General features: G+C 41.1%; 1 protein-coding gene across 2 annotated transcripts in view; it reads right to left on the bottom strand.

The window, feature by feature from the left end:
- ITK (IL2 inducible T cell kinase) overlaps nt 1-24,136 on the bottom strand; it is an 85,746-nt gene that overhangs the window by 5,351 nt on the left and 56,259 nt on the right. For both annotated transcript variants that reach the window (XM_055112829.2, XM_003818979.5), the window contains exons 7-16: nt 21,476-21,541; nt 17,425-17,479; nt 11,660-11,742; nt 9,684-9,817; nt 8,157-8,231; nt 6,081-6,252; nt 5,397-5,613; nt 4,089-4,153; nt 3,880-3,998; nt 872-1,029 (exon numbers count right to left, since the gene is read on the bottom strand). In XM_055112829.2, coding sequence (XP_054968804.1) covers nt 872-1,029; nt 3,880-3,998; nt 4,089-4,153; nt 5,397-5,613; nt 6,081-6,252; nt 8,157-8,231; nt 9,684-9,817; nt 11,660-11,742; nt 17,425-17,479; nt 21,476-21,541 — 1,144 coding nt within the window. The remainder of the gene's footprint in view (nt 1-871; nt 1,030-3,879; nt 3,999-4,088; nt 4,154-5,396; nt 5,614-6,080; nt 6,253-8,156; nt 8,232-9,683; nt 9,818-11,659; nt 11,743-17,424; nt 17,480-21,475; nt 21,542-24,136) is intronic.

Here is a 24,136-nt window from a genome sequence, read left to right as displayed (position 1 = left end):
TCAGCCATCATTATTATTATTGTAGCTAATCCTTATGAAGTGGATAAGATTTGTTTTATGCCCTCCTTTATGTCTCCATTGTTTCTTTGTTTCTGATTATAAAAGCTCTATGAACTCATAGACCAAGCATTATTTAATTCTCTTAACAGTAAGAAAAAGGAAGTTCAGAGAATTGTCAAAGATAAATGGCAAATAAATGGTAAAGCTGAGACAAAATCCTAGGGTTCTAAATTTTTTGTATTCCACCTTGTTGTCGTACAATGATCAGAATTTTTATTAATTGTCTGTTTCAGCAACTTTCCACTTTGGCTGAAATGTATGATTTTCTAACTCAGCAAAGACTAAGACTCATAGTGATGGGGCTCAAGCCATGGCCTGCAATCCAAGGTTGGGGTAAATGAGCCACCTGGGCAGGTACGGAGGAATTGGCTCCCCATTTTAAATGCAGAATGAATAAAATGAACTCAAATTAAGCCATTTTAATATTTTCATAGTGCAAGTGAACTTTGTTCCCCAAGTTATAGAACTAACTTCCTGTGCTTTTAATGGTTTTATGATGTTACAGACTTTTTTTCTCTTCTCAGAAAATCGAGAAGGAAGCTGGCATAGGCCACACCCCATCCTCCTCTCTGAAGCTATGCTTATAGCTTGTGACATTATGTAGCAAACCAAATAATATTTAAGGTCGCCTTCAGCTCCTTTAGGGATGGGGGATCTATCCCGTTAACAGATCCTCAAAGTCATGTTGTTGCTAATCTCTATTAGTTATCCCTCCTGCCTCATCCTTCCGAGAGGGTTCCTTTCTCTAGGGAAGGAGGGAGGGCCTCAAACTGTATACGACAATGCATGGGGAAGCACTTCCTCCACTGACCTCTTTCCAGCAGTGATTCATAATCTGGTAGACATGTGTGGAGGCCAGCCGGGGCTTGTACAACCGAAATCCGGTACTGATGTCTTCCACCACCTCTGAGTTGCTTCGGTTTTCATACGGGATTTTGCCTTCACTGAAAACTTCCCACATCAGCACACCTACAAGAAATGGTGAGCACAGCACAGTGAATGACAAAGCCCACAGATAGCAAACAAACCAACCTGCCTCTAGAAATTACAGACTCCTTGCATTAGGATTCATGTGCTACCTCCAGAAGTGCATCAAGTCTACCTGAGGCTTATTAGGCCTGTCCTATTTTTAAAGAACTGAAATTTCCCAACCTTTGTAGTGGAGAAGGGTTTTCAAGATGGACCCTTTGTTGTACCAAACTGAAATGCTACAACTAAGAGTTGTAGACTCAAATGCCAAGATGCAGGATGTAAATGAATGGAGTGCAGGAGGTGTGACACTATTGGGATTGGGGAGGATTGTGGAAAATGAGATAAACAGTTCTGTCTTAAGGAGACAGCTATGATTTGACTCCAACCAAAGTATGGCACATGAAAATGAGGGATCAGAATTGGCACATTTTCTGATTTTTTTTAAAAAAGACGTCAAAAATTAAGAGTTGAAATTCTTGAATTTAAAAAATACCATGTAGACCAAGCAAAACACATCTTTTGCTTGTCGATTTTTGACCTCTGATTTAATCCCTTTCTTTTCCTCTTCTGCCCTTGGTAGAAATGTGACACCTAGCTTTGTCTTTATCATGTGCTGATATATTCACAGGTTGTCAGAGCAAGAAGGCTGCTTGCAAATCAGCTAATTCAGAGCTTTTCAAAGTTTATTCCAGAGAATCTTAGAGTAGACATTCCCAAAGCATGATCCCCAAAACACCTGAATAAAAGTCATCTCAGAGTCTTGTTCAAATGGCAGATTCCTGGGCCCTAGCCCAAACCCAGTGGATCAGAATCTCTAGGTGTTACTCAGAGGTGCCTCAGGAGTTGGAAATTCAGAACCTGACCCTAAATAAGAATGCTTATCACCCCAAGACACCATAATTTTTAGTGAAAATTTTTTTGAAAATGTGCTGATGCTAAAACATGGTTTCAGAATGATTGCTTTAATACATAGATGAGAAATGTATAGATAAAAAAATTGAGTGAAGTACAAAGAGGTTGACTTGTTCTGAATAGCACACCACTAATTAGGGCAAAGAAACTTAAAATGTAGGACAAAGTCCAGTGGGCTGATGCAGGCATGGAGTTTTCAGCTCATCCAGGTTTCTGTTGCTTAGGCTGGTACCCCCAGTTTTTTCACACTTTTTTTCATTGATCTCTCAATTCTGCATCTATCCATCAACTCATTTCTGGACTCTCTTCAAATAATATATCCTAGGCAGGGACTAATTTCAGCCCAACCCTGTAATGGTAAGATGCCACAGGAAATTCCCAGGCTGACACCCTTTGGCTGAATAAACCCCATTCAGAGTCAGAAGGTGAATGTGCTAAAGTGGCCATTGCTCCAAATTTCTCATTGTGGGGCCCTTGCTTGCTTGGTGCAGTGTGATCAGTTTCATCACCCATAGTGAGATGACTGCACATCAGCCCCAACCTTCCTAGTTATACACACTGGGGAGAGGAGAGTCATCCAAGAATGCTGTTAGTACAATTTCTTTCAAGTCCATTCTGTAACTTAAACCTGGTTAACAAAGTGGCTGCAAGGGTTAGTTAATAGGGTACTGTTTTAAGAAACAGGTAGGACTCATAATGAACAAACCACTTGGCTCCAAGGGATGGATAGTCTAAAATGCTGCAGAAGATTTTTAACACTCATTCTTCTCCTAAAAGATTTACCTAGCCAAACTCCCCCCTGGTTTCTACTACTAGTAAGCCCTTGTCAAACCCTTCCTTCATACCGAATGGCAAAAATCAATCTTCAAGTAGTTTCTGTCCACAGTATAATTCTTGTAATCCAAATCAAAGAGGTTGTCTGGTATATTTTTTTGCACACTTTAGTATGCACAAACTATGACTTCAGGTGACATGGCAAATCCAGCAAGAACATTTGGCACATCCTGCAATACCAACATCATTCATCCCTTCATGGCCATTTGCACTTTTTAGAAATTCTAATTCCTTATGATGGCCTACCAGCTTCATTGCCTGTTGTTCTCCCAATAAGTCAGTACCCCTTGTTCTTTGGATGCACCAAGTTTTTGCACTTGCTGGTCCCTCTGTCAGGGACACTGTTCCCTGGCTCTTCAAATGGTGACAGCTCCCTCCTATCATTCAAGTCTCTGCTGAAGAATTACCTTCTGAGAAAGGCCTTCCCACACCACACTATTCAAAGCAGACCCTCTCTCTAGCCTAGTCACTCTGCCCCATTACTGTTTTATTTTATTCATAGCACCTACTTATGATTGCCTGGCTTTATCTTCTATCCCTTAGCTTGTTTATTATTATTATTGTTTATGACTGTTATTATGATCTTTTGTGATTTTCTGTCTCCCCTCCCATCTCAAATTTAGTTCCAAAAGAACAGAAGTCTTTTCTGTTCTATGAACCACTGCATCCTCAGCACCTAGATTAGCCCTTGGCATAGAATAGATGATCAGTTAATTGTTGTTGAATGAATGAATAAATATTAATACTTATTGAGAGATAAGTATGGAAATGTAGTGTTGGACAAAACATGGTCCCTGCCTTCAAGGGGCTCATATTTGAATCTCCTGACTTCTCCAGCTTTTGACTTCACAGCAGCTGGCACCAGAACTCTTGTTTCCACTTTTAGTTAACTCCCACCACCATGTCCAGTATCTCTAAAAACAAACAAAATAATGAAGGCCCTTTCATAGTTTTCAGGGCCTTTCTTACACAACCCTCCAGTGGGACACCCTCATGATATGATACAGGGTTCGGTGTGGGTAGGGTTGTCTGCATTTGATAAAGGAAACAGCTGGCCTGCAACCCAGATCATGGGGCAGTGGGGCCCAGCATGACACTCACCAAATGACCACACATCGGACTTGCTGCTATAGCGACTGAAAGAGAAAACCTCTGGGGATGCCCACTTCACTGGGAATTTGGTGCCTGTGGAACTGGTGTACTGATCATCCAGAACGAACCTGGGAAGAGAGTGGAGGGAGAAGGTCAGAATGTTCCGGGGGCCTCAGTCCCATTCCTGAGACTTCTCCGGCACCACATCCCTCTTTTACCTTGTCATCCCAAAGTCAGACACCTTGATGACTTGGTTTTCTCCCACCAAACAATTTCGGGCAGCCTGGAGAGGAGACAGGCAAACAAAGGCGGAGAGGAAAACTGTTGATGAGTCATCAGTAGTTAAGGAGTCTCCTATAATCACAGTCCTTTGCTTTACTGCAGTGCTGTCATACAAGGGCATCATGGAGCTTTACAAATGTTAATTAAGCCTCACAAATGCCGCTGGAAGTTAACTGGAAAGTTGAATGTGTAAGATCCACTATCAAGATGAGTAAGTTTATCTTCATTCTTGAGTTCTAATTAGAAATCCTTGGTGTTGTCTAACCAAAGATAGGCTCTAATGCAACCTGATGTGATAGGAAATGTTAACATCAGGGATAAGAGGAAGAAAGCGTCTCCCAGTTGACTAAATTAAGAATGTTTTGATGTTGTTAATCCTCTTAAAACTGTTCTTCAATAGGGAGAGTACCTGACCCCTAATTAGTATTATAGACTGTTGCATTGAAAGAGCCATTGGAGATAACACTCCAGTGTGTCTCAATTTTTTTTTTTTTTTTTTAGATGGAGTCTTACTGTGTCACCCAGGCTGGAGTGTAGTGGCTTGATCTCAGCTCACTGCAACCTCTGCCTCCTGGGTTCAAGTGATTCTCCTGCCTCAGCCTCCCAAGTAGCTAGGGTTACAGGTGCCCGCCACTAAGCTCAGCTAATTTTTTGAATTTTCAGTAGAGATGGGGTTTCACCATGTTGGCCAGGCTGGTCTCGAACTCCTGACCTTGTGATTCGCCCACCTCGGCCTCCCAAAGTGCTGGGAGTACAGGCATGAGCCACCGCACCCGGCCGCGTGTCTCAAATTTTAATGTGCATACAAATCATATGGGGAATGTGTTAAAATGAATATTCCTGAGTCCCAGCCACCAGAGATTCTGAAAGTAGCTTAAGGGCTTCCCCAGTGTGATTCTGGTAGACCCTTGAATAACACCTTCAGACAAACTCAGTTTCCTCAATTTACCAGGAGGAAATTGAGTCACAGAGAGGTTAAGAAGGAGTGGCAGTTATCTCCATTTTGGAAGAATGTAAACTGAAATGCAGGAGGTGAAAGAGTTTGGGCTGGGATCAGAGCCCAGAAGTAAGTCCTCATGAAGCCCTTTCCACTAGGACCACCCAAAGTAGGTGAAGGAAGGGAGAAGTTGAGAAAGGAAAGGAGATTGTCTGTAATGTATTATTTATTAATGCATTACCAGTCATTTCAGTGAGAACTGTCCCTTTACCCTGGACCTGTGGGTGTTCCCCCTGCATGCTCATACCAAGTCTCTGTGGATGACACATGCCTCTTCCAGGTAGGCCATGCCCTCACACACATCCAGACACATGCCCAGCAGGGTCTCTGCAGCAAAAAGTCCCCGCTGGGTGCGTAGATAATCTGACAGGCAGCCGTGCTCCATGAACTCAAACACCAGGCAGATGGGGGCCTGCTCCAGGCACACCCCATACAGCTGCACCAGTTTGGGATGAGAGAGTTTCCTGGAGGAAAAAGACAAGGGGTGAGATGGCCTAAACTCAGTCTCCCAAAAATGCCGAAAATATTATGGTACCAAAATAGCCAATGGTCATTTTGTCTAATTTATGGTTTGGATGAAAATAATATTCATTCCCTCCCCAAAACAAAAACATGTCATTGGAGCTGAGACCTGAAAAATGGCAAGGAGTCAGCTGTGTGTGTGAAGATGAGCAGAGGCCAGTGTGGCTGGCATATCATGGACCGGAGGAGAGATGGGTAGGAGCTGAGAAGGGGGAGGTGGGCATGATCAGATTATGGCGGGCCTTGGAGACCACTGTGAAGAGTTTGATTTTATTCTCTGTGCAATAGGAAGCCACTGCTGGGAGTTTGCACAGGGAGATAGTACCCCCTGGCGTTTGAATGGCATTTCAAGAACACGGAACCGAAGTTCCCCCCAGAGTTTCTGCATATCCTTGTTCTGAGCACTCACATCATGACTTCAGCCTCCTCTATGAAGTCCTCTTCTGACATAGCCCCTTCCCGAATGGTTTTGATAGCCACCTTGTCCTTGTTGAGCCAGTAGCCCAGATGCACCAACCCAAATTGCCCACTGCCAATCTCTTGCACAAAAGTGAGCTCCGAGGGATCGATTACCCATTTCCCTGGAAGAGAGAGAGATAGTTCTCTGGGGTCAGCAAGCAGTAGATATAAGGTATTGGGATACCAGGGGACTATAAAGCCCTAACTAGAATTTTAGCCTATTGTTAATATAATTCAAAGATGGCAAATAAATTATCCTTTCCCCACATAATAACATAGGATATGCTAGAAAACTATGAAAATATGTGTGGGAAGGTAACATGGAAAGAAGGAGAGTGGCATTAATCAAGATATTAAAGAAACCATATTAACCAAATATTAAAGAAAGGGTTCTTGCAATGTCCCATTTTCTATGTCATTTTTCACACTAAGTAAATTTCATTTGAGCTGATCATTCTTTCATTCATTCATCTATTAAGAGCACCTGCTATATACACAGAACCCTATTAGGCCTTACTGGGGCAGAGGGGCAGTTAAAGAGAAAGATTTAAAGAGAATTTGTGCAGAGGCACAAGCTAGCCCAGTGTCTGGCACATGGGAGGCTCTCAAGAAATGTTTAACAAACAAGTACGAGATTCCGAGGCTCAATTTCCTCACCAACAAAATGAGTGGGCTGACCAGATAATATCTGAACTCCCATCCAGCATGGACACATTAAGATTCTACATTTATTAGAATACACTTATTTTCATAAGGAGGCTAAAGAGGCACTATCTTTCCCCAGTGCTTGGTCTGGTACCTAAACAGCCAGATTTCCACTGCTTTGAGGCAGAGACTCAACAGCAGGCAGTATTGAGCACCTACTGTGTGCCGGACATGGTGCTGGTTAGGGATAAAGAAGCCCATGCATGGCAGTGGTTCTCAAAGTATTGCCCTCTGACCACTTGTATCAAAATCACCTAGCATGCTTGTTTAAAATGTAGACTCAGCCAGGCACAGTGGCTCATGCCTGTAATCCCAACACTTTGAGAGGCTGAGGCAGGAGGATTGCCTGAACCCAGGAGTTTAAGACCAGCCAGGGCAACATAGTGAGACCCTGTCTCTACAAAAAAAATTTTAAAAATTAGCCAGGCATGGTAGCTACTTGGGAGGCTGAGGTGGGAGGATCGCTTGAGCCCAGGAGGTCAAGGCAGCAGTGAGCCGTGATTACGCCACTGCATCTCCAGCCTGGGTGACAGAGGGAGATCATGCCAGAAAAAAAAGTAGACTCCAGGACCCTATCAAGGATTGTGTTTTGGTGAGTGTTTGGATAGGAGCCAGGAGTCAACATTTTTAATAAGCATTCTAGAAGACTTTGATGCACACTGAAATTTGAGAACGACCAAGCTAGGAGATAAGAAATGAAAATTAGACCAGCCTTCTCCACAGGCAGCACACAGTTGGGACCAAGGGATGCAAAGCCAAATGCCTTCAGAGTCCAGGCAGGTAATCCCAAGTGAGTGAAGCAATTCCATAGGGCAAGAAAACATAGTAGGGGCTGTAGCACTGGAGATCATGCTATGCCTAAAGGCATTCCAAAGAATTTTAACACTCTCTTATGCAGAGAAACACTTCTAGATGCTCTCAACTTGCAGTTCTGGCAATAGTCTGCTACTCAACCAACTAGATGATATAAAAGTTCTAGAAGATAGGTGGAAACACAGTGCTAAGGCATGGTTTTCTAATATTTTTCTAATAGCATTTAGTAGGGTGCTCTGTACAAAGTAGGTGCTTAATAAACACTTCATTAATGAACTCTTCACTAAAACCAATGGCCACTGGTTTGACCTAGAGAAATGTGCTTGTATATGTACTTCTCTTACACACAATGTAAATATTCATTAGTGCCATCATCTCTAGATATATAATATACTTGTTTTAATGGTGATTTGTAGTCTGAGGAACAGGTAGGCTCATGGCCAGTTTATTCAGAATTTGCCCCAGACCTTTAGGGACATGAGTTTACATTCCTGATTGTACTGCTCACCGTATCTCAGCCCTGCTGTAACTGGGGCTTTCTGCCTCCCAAAACAAACTGGATACCGGAGTCGAGTCACCAGGCCTGGGTTGATTGAAAAGCCAAGAAGCAGTGGTTAGGGCTTTGCTCTAGCAACCATCTAACTTAAATCACTAAAAAAAATAATAATAATCAGACGCAAAAGCTAATTTTATTCTGGAAACAAATCCCAAAGCCTAATTATTGATATCATATCCTCCTTGAAAACATCATAAGCACAGATGGGCAGGCGGTAAAATTCCATTATTTCCACAAGATAGCTTGCTAATAGAAGATATATAATATAATTAAATATTTGTCATATTTTTCTATTTGTATATTTATTTATTATTTATAGTCAAAAAGAAGCCAGGGTGAGCTTTTGCCAGTTTTCATTAAGTCTCCTGTGTGGGTGCTGATATAGTTTGGATGTTTGTCCCCTCCAAATCTCATGTTGAAATGTAATCCCTGGCTGGGCACTGTGGCTTACACCTGTAATCCCAGCAGTATGGGAGGCTGAGGCGGGCAGATTACCTGAGGTCAGGAGTTCAAGACCAGCCTGGCCAATGCGGTGAAACCCTGTCTCTACAAAAAAATACCAAAATTAGCTGGGTGTGGTGGCACATGACTGTAATCCCAGCTAATCAGGAGGCTGAGGCAGGAGAATTGCTTGAACCTGGGAGGTGGAGGTTGCAGTGAGCCAAGATTGAGCCACTGCACTCCAGCCTGGGCAACAGAGCGAAACTCTGTCTCAAAAAAAAAAAAAAAAAAAAAAAGAAAGAAAGAAAAGAAAAGAAAGGAAAAGAAAGAAAAGAAAAGCCCTATGTTGGAGGTGGGGCCTGGTGGGATGGGAGGTGTTTGGGTCATTAGGTGGGATCCATCACAAATGCCTTGGTGCTGTCACTGTCCTTGTGATAATAAATGAGTTATCACTCTGAGTTCATGCAAGACCTGGTTGTTTAAATGTCTGTGGCATCTTCTCCCTCCTCGCTCCTGCTCCTGCCATGTGATACTCCTGCTCCCCTTTTGCCTTCTGCCATGACTGAAAGCTTCCTGAGGGCTCCCTAAAAGCCAAGAAGATGCCGGCACCATGCTTCCTATACAGCCATGGACCAATTAAACCTCTTTTCTTTATAAATTACCCAGCCTCAGGTATTCCTTGATAGCAATTCAAAAAAGCCTAACCCAGGTGCCCTCTGGCTTTGTCCTCTAGAGCAGCAGTCCCCAACCTTTTTGGCACCAGGGATCGGCTTTGTGGAAGACAGTTTATCCATGGATGGGTGTGGCAGGGGGTTGCTTTCAGGATGAAACTGTTCCAACTCAGATCATCAGGCATTTGATTCTTATAAGGAGCACACAACCTAGATCCCACAAGTGCTGTTCACAATAGGGATTGCACTCTTATGAGAATCTAATGATGCTGATCTGACAGAAGGCAGAGTTCAGGCAGTAATGCTTGCTCACCTGCTGCTCACCTCCTGCTGGGCGGCCCGGGTCCACCCCTGCTCTAGAGCTTACCTCCTCCATTATGTTGGTGATAGTTGATGAGAAGAGGGATGGAATCGAACACATACTTTTCAGCCACATAGTATCGCTTAGGATTGTCATTTGTTTCCTTAATGTGATAATGCTTTATACAGGGATTGTTCTCACTTAAACAAATGAAACACAAATGTAATGATTATTAAGAAGCAACGTTGAGACACAAAAAAGTCTACTAGTATTAAGTTCTTATTATCTTTGTCTTATAACCTCTCACAAGGTGGCAGATATTGTTCAACTTATAAGTCTGTCTTGACAGATTGGGCCTGGGTGCTGCAGTACTGTGTTAAAAAGGACTCTGAGGTTGTGTCTGGACCCAGTGGACAGCAATGCTGTGATGGATTGGTGATGGTTCTTCCATTGCCACAAAATGAGGGAATGGAAATATTTGCTATGTGTTTGCCTTGCCTATTCTATGAATTTAACTGATTGTTAGCATACATTGAGAAAGCCTAAGTCAAATAAGCTGCAGAGGATGAACATAACAGGCCTGACTACCCTCCTTAGAAAGACCTGCTTGCATGGTTAACCCTTGGCTGGTGTTTGGGAACTTGGATTTTGGGAGGGCTCTTTCCCTAACTGATAAGGGTGGCGAGCTGTGCCTAAACCGTCTGCTAGAAACAATGTGTTTTATGGTGAACGCTTGTTTTCCTTTTGGGTATCTGGAACTTTGGCATGTGCTAGGCAGGGGCTGTCTGTGGAAACAGCCTCTAATAAAAGCCTTGGGTACTGAGTCTCTAATGAGCTCCCCTGGTAGACTGCTAACGTGTGGTTACAACTTGTTGCTGGCGGAATTAAGCACGTCCTGTTTGGCTCCAGTGGGAGAGGACTCTCGGAAGTTTGTGTTTTGTTTCCTCTAGATTTTGTCCCATGTGTCTTTTCCCTTTGCTGATTTTGCTTTGTATCACTTTGCTGTATTAAATCTCAATAAGTCTTTGTCCTGGAAGGCCTCCTAGTGAATCCCTGAAGCTGGGGGTAGTTGTGGGGAGCCTCGACACAGACTTTATGTTTCATCCCTTCTCCGTCATACCTGTGGGGTTGCAGGTCACCTCCTTACTGTCTCCCAGCCATGGTAGAGGCACGGCCCCTCTGTGATGTACACTGTGTTCCCTCCCATCCCTGGATCGGGCCCTTCCTCTTTGCCACCTGCCCTTGCTCCACGTCCTGCTCACATCCTCAGTCTTCCAAAAAAATTTTCCGAAGACACCTTAAAAATTATTTGTCTCTTTGCTTAATTCTGACTGCACTTTGGTCATTGTCAAACAGCTTAGTTCTAACTAGTGTTCTAATTAGAAGGGAATTTGAGACCTAGATAGGTTCTTAGACATTGTTTTACAGAGAAGAAACAGGTACAGAGGGGCAGAAAAGCAGGAAGGATCTTGCAGTCCAATTGGCTGGAGCCTGGATGTGGCTTGGCCCCTTCAGACCCATGGCCATAGGGAGGCACCATCAGCTCCTGAACCTCGGTTTCTTCTGTGTGAAATGAGCATAGTAATACCTGCCTTCAGGGCTTCTTAGGATTGGAAATGGTCTGCATATTTTCTGGCACATAATAAAGACTCAGTTAATGGTAGGTAGTTTTATGAGCAGAGCCAGAACTGGAGTTCATATATTTTTGCTTCCAGATAGAAATATCTCTTCTGTTATTCTATGTATTAAATTATATACTCATCCAATACAGTGCCAAGTATTTTATGTCTTTAGAACTCTAAAATTGGAGATGCTAATTGAAAGAGGACCTGGCATCCACTCCCAGCTCTGTCACTTTCTAAGTCTCTTAAGTTCTATCCTTGATCTCCATGGATTTGGTTTTCTTGGAGTAAAGAGGGAAAACAGACCATTTCTAGTGAGCCTCTACCTCTTGCACTGTCTAACTTTGTTGTCTGTACCCCAGTGCTCACACACTTCAGAAGTGTTTCTCTCCACTTTCCTGAGCAGAGTTAACTCCATACCTTACAACAGCCTTGGTGAAAACAGACACGGTGTATGTTCCTGCAGTCCTGGAATCCCTTACCATGAAGGCTCCTTCTTTGCCCTAGAATGGTTAGAAAGAATGGAAAATTAGTGATCTCAGGAAACCAGGCTTATGCCTCCAGCTCCACTTTCTTGCCCACAGAAGGAGGAAATACTGTAGGCCCACTTGGCATTGAGCAGATTTCAGTAAGAATGGCTACCGTTTCATTTACTCCTGTCCTTCCGTAGATATTTCTTGGTCTCCTACATGGATCCCAGACTGTTCTCGTGTGACATGAACCATGAATGGAGACAGAGACATAAGCTCTGCCCTTTTAGAGTTCCCCATGTATCAGACTCTTTACAGATATTTCCCAACTCTTACCACAATATTGCCATCTGGATATTGGTATCCTTAACCGCCAATGACACTGAGTGCCAGAGAGCTTAAGTGGCATTCCCACGACCCACAACTAGAAAGTGACAGAATTGGGATTTGAACTCTGGTATGTGAGCAAAGCCCAGCCTTGGTCTACTACTCCAGGATGCCTCCTTTCAAAGAATGTTAGAAGCTGCTTCTCCATTTCCCTACAAAGGCACAAAACTGTCCTGAAAACTTCATCAGTGTCTTAATGGGAATATATAACTTTAAAAAATTTTTTAGATTCAGGGGGTATGTGTGCAGGTTTGTTACATGGACATATTGCATGTTGCTGAGATTTGGGTTTCTATTGAACCCATTTGCTAGATAGTGAACATATTACCCAATAGGTAGTTTTTCTATCCTTGCCACTCTCCCTTCCTTCCAACTTTTGGAGTCCCCACTGTCTATTGTTCCTATCTTGATGTCTGTTTAGCTCTCACTTATAAGTGAGAACATGTGGTGTTTGGTTTTCCATTTTTGTGTTAGTTCACTTAGGATAATTCCTCCAGGTGCATCTATGTTGCTGCAAAATGCACAATTTTGTTCTTTTTCAGGGCTGCATATTACCCCACGGTGTACATGTGCCAAATTTTCTTTATTCAATCCACTGTTGATAGGCACCTAGGTTGATTCCATGTCTTTGCTATTATGAATAGTGCAGGTGTCTTTTAGGTAGAATAATTTATTATCCTTTGGGTATATACCCTGTAATAGGATTGCTGGGTTGAATAATAATTTTATTTTTAGTTCTTTGAGAAATCACCAAACTGCTTTCCACAGGGGCTGAACTAATGAACATTCCTACCAACAGTGTATAAGGATTCTCTTAATGATAATATATTTCTTAGGCCCTTTCCAGAATGAGAATTTGGCTGCAGGGCGGAAGGAAAAAGAACATTAAGCTCCTGGTTTCATGAGAGAGGTGGGAAGAAGGGAGTGCCCTGAGAATGTAACTTTCGCCACCCTGACAGTTTTGCCAGCACTGATGAAATAAGCACTAATAAATGGACATACCATTTTATTCATTCTTGGTGGAAATTAAAAAATCTGAAGTCTATTTTAAGTACTTCATATCTAACACTCTGTTCCTACCCCGCTGTAAATTTGCGCTGGTAACATTTGTGAAACCAAATATTATGATTCACTTAACTTAGTCACAATGAGGGCCCTAAGTGAAGGTCAGAGTTAGACAAGATCCTTGTGCGGAGGGCATACACTTGGAGTATAAGGAACAAAGTATATAGAAACTACAACAACACAAATCCTTCTATCCCACAACTAAAATGATGGTTTGCCTGTGGGCACATATCTGTGTACACACACAGACAGTGGCCCATGCTATTTGTTTGAATTCCAGAATCTCTGGGTTTAAAAGGATTTTTTTTTTTTTTTTTTTTTAGAGATGGAGTCTCATTCTGTCACCCAGGCTGGAGTGCAGTTGCGCAATCTCAGCTCACTACAACCTCCACTTCCTGGGTTCAAGTGACTGTCTTGCTTCGGCTGGGATTACAGGTGCCCGCCACCATGCCTGGCTAATTTTTTGTATTTTTAGTAGAGATGAGGTTTCACTATGATGGCCAGGCTGGTCTTGAACTCCTGACCTCCAGTGATCCGCCTGCCTCGGCCTCCCAAAGTGCTGGGATTACAAGCATGAGCCACTGCGCCTGGCCTTAAAAGGAACTTATAAAGATGAGTAACTGTATGAGCTTCAGTTTCCTCATCTGTAAAATGACCTTTGGAAGGTTGTTGGGAGAACTAAGGTAATGTGCCTAGAATTTCTCCTGGAATACAATACTAGGACAAGAACTATTAGAGTTATTATTGGCCATTATTGTCACATGCTATGTTTGCTACTTATTGGAAGTAATTATTCCATTGTCAGTCTCCATGTGAGACATGTTGGTTGTGTTAGGAGTATTTTTCTTTCTTTCTGTTCATATAATTTGAAGGTGACCTTTCAGAAGATAATCTCAACACACAGGGTAAGTTATTGTGAAAAGATGGACTGATAATTCATAGTCTTGTTACGCTGCATTATACTTTAAGAGTATCTCTGACATACCACCATCTTTCATTCTGGAGGTGGTGCTTTTCTTCTCTTGAAACAAACCAATTATTAAGTCAACATTGAGTCTTCAATGACACTTTAGAATGTCTGAACTTCAGGTCACCCTATGTGTGAGATGTTGTAAGGTGTTCTAAGTGAGTTACCCGCTTGCAAGGAATTTACCTTCTACCTAGATGGGTAAAGACAGAAGAGAAACTGCTGAGATTGGAGGCAGAGTGAGAACAGAGCCACTGGAGAAGTAATAATACTGATAATAACATTTGACCCAAAAAGGTTCAAAGGCAAGAAAAACCACGTTCCATAGCTAGGGCGAGGGAAGGCATGAGAGACTTCTGGGAGGAGGCAACATTGGAAGAACTGATATGGCACATTAGGAGATGCTTTTTAGTGGCTCCCAAATGTGGGTAAGTCCCAGAATAACTTGGGTGCCACCTCTTGAGGTTCTGACTGGATAGGCCTGGAGTCCAGGAATTTGTATTTTTAAAAAGCTCCTGCAGTGATGCTTATGATCACCCAGGTCCCCCTTAAGTGGAGTTGTTAGTTTAAAAACATTTATTAAGCCTTCAATGTATTCATTCATTCATTCAACAAATATTTATTGAACAACTACAAGGGGCTAGATACACTTTTGGGTGCCTAAGTACAGCAGGAACAAGATAAATTGTTTATAGTCTAGTGGCGAAATATGTATGGGGCAGTACACCAGGAGTTTTAGTTCATAAAAAGGTGTAATGAATCAATTCATCTCTTTTTTTATTATTATTATACTTGAAGTTCTGGGGTACATGTGCAGAACATGAAGGTTTGTTACATGGGTATACATGTGCCATGGTGGTTTGCTGCACCCATAAACCTGTCATCTACATTAGGTATTTCTCCTAATCCTATCTCTCCCCTAGCCCCCCACCCACTGACAGACCCTGGTGTGTGATGTATCCATGTTCCTGGTGTGTGATGTGTCCATGTGTTCTCGTTGTTCATCTCCCACTTATGAGTGAGAACATGCAGTGTTTGGTTTTCTATTCCTGTGTTAGTTTGCTGAGAATGATGTTTTCCAGCTTTATCCATGTCCCTGCAAAGGACATGAACTCATCCTTTTACCAACCCAAATGCCCATCAATGATAGACTGGACAAAGAAAATGTGGCACATATACACCATGGAATACTATGCAGCAATTCATCTCTTAAAGGTCCTATACTTATTAGATAAAAAGACTCTAAATACACCTAGAAATAATACAGCTATTGTTTCAAAAACAGCATACAAAAAAAGTGAAAAATAGCAAGAAAATGTCATTCAATTCTATCCAGAATCTGGGCTGAGTCTGACAGGGACCCATTGAAGTTTGCCCTCATATTTACCTAAGGAGGAGAAGAGAATTTGGTAAAGTAGCTCAAAATATTAGTAAGGAGGCTGGGCATGGTGGCTCATGCCTGTAATCCCAGCACTCTGGGAGGCCAAGGCAGACGGATCACCTGAGGTCAGGAGTTTCGAGACCAGTCTGGCCAACAGGGCGACACCCCATCTCTAGTAAAAATACAAAAATTAGTTAGGTGTGATGGCACATGCCTGTAATCCCAGCTACTTAGGAGGCTGAGGCAGGAGAATCACTTGAACCCAGGCAGTGGAAGCTGCAGTGAGCCGAGATCATGCCACTACATGCTAGCCTAGGTGACAGAGGGAGACTCTGTCTCAAAAAAAAAAAAAAAAAAAAAATATATATATATATATATATATATCAGTAAGGAGGAATGTTTCAACTGCCAGAGCAAGCAAAATGTACTTAGCACTTAGCACCTCACAAGAACTGCTGTAATACAGGAATCATCTTTTAGAAGTCATTAATGTGGGCTGTTTGAAGTGCTCCATAGACGTCATTAACTGATGTGTGATTAATATAACAAAACTACACTTGTTTAAACACAGTGTAATTCAGAGTTTTAGCTAATTTTGCACTCCACTCAATTAGTTCATATTAATCAAGTTCTACTTTTTTATCCAATAACACAGCCTGGCGGCGCCAGGTTTGAGTTGGCTACATTTGCATTGTAAATTTAACTTGAGAAAGTACAGATTCCCGGGAACTAACACTGGAGACTCTGATTCTGTGGATCTGGGGTGGGACCTGGGAATCTGTATTTTTGAACATTTCCTAGCAATTCTAATGTGTGTTTTTTGGGGGAACCCACAGGAAATAATTAAGTGCTGAGTTGATGTAGAGCCAAGGAGAGACCAGAGTTCAGCAAGGACTCAGCTCAACTTCTTTTCCTTCATGGAATCTTTCCCAACTCCTCTGGAGTTTACCTTAGTTTATTTTAGATTATTCGCTTGCTCTTTTTTCTGCATTTGTCTTGTTTCCCAGTAAAGTCCCAATGCCGTGGACTGTGATCAGCTGTGTTGCTCACAGGACAAAGAGCAGAAAGTGGCAGGATGAGGGCTGGGTAACTGTGATCCCTGACTTAATCCAATTCTCTCCTTCTACTCACCGAGAAACCGAGGCCCAGAAGGAAGAAGAGAGGTCCCCAAAGTCACACACTGAGTTGGTGACATAACAGGAACTAGAGCCCAGTACCCGCCCCACCATACTGTGTTTTCTACTTTTCTCTTTCCTTTTGCCCTTAATCTTGACATGCCTGAGTAAAATCGGTCCTGCTATGCACACTGCATGGCTTTAGAGGATAACTGTTGATGAAATGTAAGTTAAAACAAGTGCTATGTTTCCTCTGGACTCACAGCCCAGTCAGGCCGAATCAGAGTCACAGGCACCTCTGACCCACACCGAGAAGAAGGCATGACTGACCAGCCCTGATGGCACCCCATGGCCAGCCATCACCACTCTCAAAGACTGCTGCAGCAGTGGTGATGTCTGCATGTCAATGCCAAGCCCAGGTTTCTTATCCTGTGGTTTGCTAGTCCTGTAAATTCCCAGAATATTTTCACCAGACATGAAAACTATCGTTAATCCAACATGTCGACCCACTGCACTGGCATAAAACAGCAAAGCTGAAAAAACAGTACAATTCTTTCTTTCTTTCCTTTTTACCTTTCTTCCCTCCCTCCCTCCCTCCCTTCCTCCCTTTCTTCTTTTGACAGGGTCTTGATCTTGCCCAGGCTGAAGTGCAGTGGTACAATCATAGCTCACTGTACCTTGAACTCCTGGGCTCAAGTGATCCTCCCACCTTGGCCTGTCAAATCGCTGGGATTCCAGGCATGAGACACTGCACTTAATTCATTTTATTTTATGTCAAAAGACAGGTTAAGGAGACTTACTGTGTCCAAAAGAAGTTTTTCAGCTTTGTCTCGGCTGATACTCTTATTGTACCACCTGAAAGCAAGGAAAAGTCATATGTCAATGACATATTATAAAGTTTCATTATTTACTTATAAAAGACAATGCTAGAAAATCATATGGTCATTTTCTATTTCTACCAGTGCTTTAAAAAATTTTAAGTGTATTTTATTTATTTAACAAGCCTGCACACATATGTGCATTTAAACTCAAAAGCAAATGCATGATTCATTTCCAGGTATTAAAATGTTTAATTGGAAAGAAACATATGAAACAGAATTGGCAAAATATTGATCATTGCTGATGCTGGATTTTGGGAACATGGATATTCATTATATTATTATCTTTACTTTTGTATATGTTGGAAATTTTCTAAAATACAGTTTTAGAAAACATTAATTTTCCTCTTCGTTTCATAAGTCAGTAGGCGGTTCGTTATAAGGAGGAGGGTGCTAGTGCAGCTATAAAATTGTAATACCAGTTTGAAAGTTTAGCAAATATCCTTTTAAAACAACTGTAGTATTTTCCTCTTTAAGACTGCTCTTCCAGACATTCTGCCAAGTAATTGCATTATTTTTATAATTTTGTTGTCTGGTGAAAAACAACTATAAAATGATAAAGAAGAATATAAATGATTTTTAGGGATGAAGTTTTTTTTTAATGTTGTTAACAATATTTGAGCCACATCCTTACCTCTCTGGCTGCTTTTTAGGTAAGAGGAGGCAGACTGATCATCAGTTAATAATCAGTTTTGAAAATTAATAAATGCAGGAGGAGAGAAGTTCTGGGTAGGGAAGGAATACCACTTAACAAACTTGTTTGGCTACTTGAGAGTAGCCATGACTAAAGGAATTCATGGATTCGTTAGAGGTTTTGAACATTATAAGACAGAACAGTACATGACACCAACATGGGCTCTTAGAGATTATCTAATGGAGGATTGGGAAAATATAGGCTTCATCTCACACACAAGCCATCAGCGATAGTAGTGGCTGCCTAGAGCTGTGCATTGAAAATGTTGTCACCAGCATGGTGGGTAAATAGCTTCACTATCAAAGGGTGATGTCTGCCTGAGTTCAGTGCATGGGAAGGGAATGCCAGCAAGAGAGTCATGATTTGCCTTCCTTCATCTTGTCTGAGCCTTCATTTTATGGAGAAGGGATCAGAACTCAAATAGGGTGAGGTAACTTGCCCAAGGTCATGGCTGCAAACCAAGGCAGGAGACCTGAATCCATTCAATTTACCAACCCATGACTATGTTACCAGGTGGTACATTTTTAAGTACTTAGGCAGATCTCACCTGAAACTAGACAACACTAAGTTCACGAATAAAAAGTTATCATACTGGAATCTTTCATATATCCAGTTATATACTAAATATCTGAATGTTTGCTTGTAAGTCATGTTATTTTCCAGCTGAGATTCATAATCTGGAGAATGCAAACTGAAAGTGCACAGTATAACTAGATTGTTTTGTTTGCATGGTATAGTGTTTTATTTTTAAAATGGCTTAAAATACCTTTAGGTGGGTGAATGACTTTTTTTATTTGCTCCAGACCTCACCATTTCCTATTGCTTATCCTGTTGGAATTTTGAGTTTGCTCCTTTGATCATAAACAAAGAGATTCTGATTAAAAGCAAAGTTGAACAAACAAAACTACATAGCCTAGTGGTCATTTGAAATAAATGCTTATTGTTTTTTCTTCAAAGGTATTACCTATAAATATTTTTTATTTTATTTAAGCATATACCCTATATGTTTTATTTCAGCTCAAAAATTCTTAGAACTGATGACTCTTCTGTTCACTGAGGGAAGGGCTACTCACACATACTTGATCAAAACAAACCAGGTTGAGAGACTCCAGAAAATGACGGTTCTTCACTAAAGAATCTACTAGAATTTCAGCAACAAATAACTCGACCACATTTGAATTAAGAACCCTAATGCATTAATAGGTGTCCTCATTAGCTTTATTGTTTAGGCCTGGTATCTTATATTTAGTGAGTAATTAATTTTTTAAAATTTTTAAATAATTTCAAACTTACAGAAAAGCTGTAAAATAGTGTAAAAGAACCATCATATACACATAACCCAGATGAGCCAATTGCTGATATTTTATACATTTGCTTTACTATTCCCTTTAGATAGACATAGATTGACTTTTCTTCTGAACTATTTGAGAATTGACTTTTATTCCTAAGTACTTCTGTGTCTATTTCCTAAGACACAGAGTATACACTTATCTAACCACAGTACAATTACCGAAGTCATGAGATTTAAGATCTACATAACACTATTACTTAACTGCAGATCTTATTCAAATTGTATCGGTTGTCCCAATAATGTATATTATAACAAAAAATATTTTTTTTGTATGGGTCAAGATCCAGCCCAGGATCACCACTGTATTTAGTTACCATGTCTCTTTAATCTATTACTATTTTTTTTTTTGAGATGGAGTTTCGCTCTTGTTGCCCAGGCTGGAGTGCAATGGTGCACTCTTGGCTCACAGCAACCTCTGCCTCCTGGGTTCAAGCAATTCTCCTGCCTCAGCCTCCCAAGTATCTGGGACTACAGGCGTGTGCCATCACGCCCGGTTAATTCTGTGTTTTCAGTAGAGACGGTGGTTTCACCATGTTGGTCAGGCTGGTCTCAAACTCCTGATCTCAGGTGGTCCACCTGCCTCGGCCTCCAAGTGTTGAGACTATAGGCGTGGGCCACTGTGCCCGACCTCTTTCGTCTTTTTTAATGTGGACCAATTTCTCAGCCTGTTGTGTCTTTCATGATATTAACATTTTTTTTGAAGAGCACAGGACATTAATTTTAGAGAATATTCCCTAATTTGGATTTGTCTAATATATCCTTATGAATATATCCTCATAAATAAATTCATGTTGTGCATTTTTTGAGCAGGAATATCACGGAAGTGATGTGTGCCCTTCTCAGTGCATCACATAAGGGGACTGCCTTCTCAGTGCATCACATAAGGGGACACAAGATATCTTTTTGCTCCATTATTTATGTGCATTTGGATTGATTGTTAAAGATGGGCCTACTAGTTACCTCCACTTTGTAATTACAAGTGATTTCTGAGGAGATACTTTGAGACTATGTAAATATGCCATAGCTCATCAAACTTTAACCTGCTAGTGGTGAGATTCATTGAGGATTCTTGCCTGAATCAGTTGATACTCTGGGTTACAAAATGATGATTTTTAAACTTTATCATTCATTAGTTGGCATTCTACTATAAGAAAAAACCCTTTCCTTTTTATTTATTTACTTCTTTATTTATCTATCAGTCTATCTATTTATTACAGATTCTTATATTATTCAATGGTTTGTAGTCTATTACTTATTTTAATAGTCATTATTTATTTTGATACTCAAATTGTCCCAGATTTCATCAAATGGAGCCTGTTAGAGCCAACTTTTGTGCTCATTTGGCACGCCCACATCTTTTTGGCTGGGCACAGCGGTTCATACCTGTGATCCCAGCAGTTTGGGAGGCCATAATGGGAGGATCACTAGAGCCCGGAAGTTAAAGACCAGCCTGGGCAACCTAGTGAGATCCTGTCTCTACAAAAAATTTACAAATTAGCTGGACATGGTGGCATGTGCCTGTAGTTCCAGCTACTTGGGAGGCTGAGGATTGCTTGAGCCCAGTAGGTTGAGGTTGCGATGAGCCGAGATCACACTATTGCACTCCAGCCTGGGTGACAGTGAGACCCTGTCTCAAAAAAAAAAAATTAAAAAAGAAAAATTTCTTTTTAAGTACTTCTTTACTTTCTGGCACAAAAAGATGTTCCAAGTTCCTTTTTGTTCTATCCCTACCCCAAGCCTTTTCTCCAGAAAGTCCTGGTTTTTTTAGTGGAAAGCCTTATTTAGGTATCAAGAGCTGGATGGTATGTGTGAACATTGCTGTTGCAGTAGGGATCATCTGGTATTTTTACAGTCAACCAATAATTTATTCCTAACTTAAGGAGGATTCCTTAGGACTGTATTTTCCAAAAACAAATAAAATATCTTACTCATAGGTTTCCAGATTATTTGGAGATTTTTCCACCAGATAACTGCTTGGTACATATCCTTCATGCCTGTTAAAAGGAAAATTAATGTTTAGACTTACATAGAACTAAGTTTTATATCATTTTATAGGTTTAATCCATTAAAAGTCATTTAAAGATCGGGGAATATCACATTATTTGGCATTTGCGATAAGACATTTTAAAGTTTAGAATACAAGAATTGGTAGGCCGGGGGCAGTGGCTCATGCCTGTAATCCCAGCACTTTTGGAGGCCGAGGCAGGTGGATCACGAGGTCAAGAGTTCAAGACCAGCCTGGCCAATATGCTGAAACCCTGTCTCTACTAAAACTACAAAAAAAAAAAAAATTAGCTAGGTGTGGTGGTACATGCCTGTAGTCCCAGCTACTCGGGAGGCTGAGGCACAAGAATCGCTTGAACCCAGGAGGTGGAGGGTGCAGTGAGCCGAGATTGTGCCACTGCTCTCCAGCCTGGGCAACAGAGCGAGACTCTGTCTCAAAAAAAAAAAAAAAAAAAAAAAAAAAGAATTGGTAAAAAATAATAGCAACTTGTCTGTTAAAGGCAGGTTGATTTCACTACTAAAATATGAAACATAATAAAAAAAGAAGTGGCGATTTTACTTAAAAAGCTCTGTTTGCTGTTCTCCTCATTGTGAAATTTCCTCTACTGGAAAAAAAGATTAATATTCAGTGTCTATTTTCTATAAGGAAACATTTTTGTGTGATAATCAACATTTTTTCCACTTTAGTACTATCATTTTATAGTCAGGAAACCAAAATAATTAAAATATAAAAGATGACTTTCCAACCACAGATTCTAAAAGACACTACCAGTTGGCATTGTAAGCTTTTTAATTTAAGGCCTCCCTAATTGAGCTTCTTCAGATATGAACGGTATAAACACGAGAAAAAAGGATAAAGCCAGGCTAGATTTGGGGATCAGGAGTCACTTTTGAGCAAGAATTAATAATTGTGCATAAACAAAAAACATAATAAACAAAATAAGAATATCAAACTTCTTTACATTTGTGTACAACTTTGTAGTTTTCAAAGCACTTTCACATTCATTATCTCATTTAATACCACAGGGTGAAAGCGGCATCCCTTCTACTCTCTGGACCTCTGACTTTATACCCGTCAAATGAAGGGCTTAAACTAGATTATACTTAAAATCTAGTTTAAGCAGATACTCCATACTCTGTCAATCTGTAAAAAGATGCCTGATAGGCTGGGTGTGGTGGCTCACACCTGTAATCCTAGTATTTTGGGAGGCTGAGGTGGGTGGATCACTTGAGCTCAGGAGTTTTAGACAAACCTGGGCAACATGGTGAAACCCTGTCTCTAGAAAATATATAAAAATTATCCAGGTGTGGTGGCATGCACCTGTAGTCTCAGCTACTTGGGAGGCTGAGGCATGAGACTCGCTTAACCTGGGTGGTGGCGGGTGGGGGCGGTGGTGTGGAGGTTGCCATGAGCTGAGATCGTGCCACTGCACTCCGGCCTGGGTGACAGAGCAAGACTCTGTCTCAAAAAAACAAAAAAACAAAACAAAACAAAAAAAGATGCCTGATAGTTTATTGCTCTTTATTCCATAACATGTTTTAATTTTCTTATAATAAGGCCAATTTTCAATCTAGTGATTATGTTTATGGGAAATGTGTAAACAGTGCAGAGTTGTGAAGAGTGAAGAAATCAAGACTGTAGATGCCAAATACAGGATGATCATCTTATATTTTACTGCTCTGGCAGACATTGCTAATCAATCATGGCATACTTTCTTTGGAGAATTGGACATCTGCCCTCAGAATCATCCTTCATACAGTGCTCAAGGCAGCCATTCCAACGGAAGAAAGTCAGCTTATTCTGAAATTTGCCATTCCTTCTGTATCACTCTTGGAATCCCCTTAATTATGTCTACTTTTGCCATACTATACTTTTACAATTATATTAATGGATCGAATAATATTTTGCTTTTGAATAGAATATGCCACCCAAAGCTGGGTCATCTACACAAATGGTAACTCTCACAGTTGTATGTGGATATGTAGAATTTCCAAAGCTCTTTCACTTCCATTATCTCATTGATTTTCTCAACACTGTGACGTAGACAAAGCTGACATTATCATCTGCATTTTACAGTTCAGGAAATGGATTCGCAGAGGAAAAGTGACTTGGTCATCTGTGAATGACATGGTCACACATATGACATGGTCATCTGTGAATCCTCAGCTACATATGACAAGAGTAGCTGATAAAGTCCAAGTCCTCTTTCTCCCCATCTTGTGTGCTTTCCACTATACCACACTATCACAAAGCAAACTGGGGAAATTCCCATAATGCTGACTGGCTGCTGGGGTGTCCTCTTTGATGCCCTTTGAAGTGCATAGTTAAGCCTTTCCACAGGTCACCAAATGAAGGGTTTGACTGTCATTTGGGGAAGTAAGACCTAGGAGAAGAAATTTTCTGGTACATTAGGTGTGCTAAGTAAAGTCAGTTGATTGAACTAATGAATTCCTAGGTCCCTTAGGTGTTTGTAGACCCTGTAGACAGTCTTGAACCTATTTCGGATATGGGCCTGTCTATAATGGACAGAGAGAAGGTGATGTGACCAGCTCAATTGTCTTCATGAATCAACTAGAAAGGGAGG

Source organism: Pan paniscus, chromosome 4, assembly GCF_029289425.2.
Source record: "Pan paniscus chromosome 4, NHGRI_mPanPan1-v2.0_pri, whole genome shotgun sequence".
NCBI lineage: Eukaryota > Metazoa > Chordata > Mammalia > Primates > Hominidae > Pan > Pan paniscus.
Note: the sequence above shows the minus strand (reverse complement) of the source record. Positions and strands in the feature narration are given on the sequence as shown.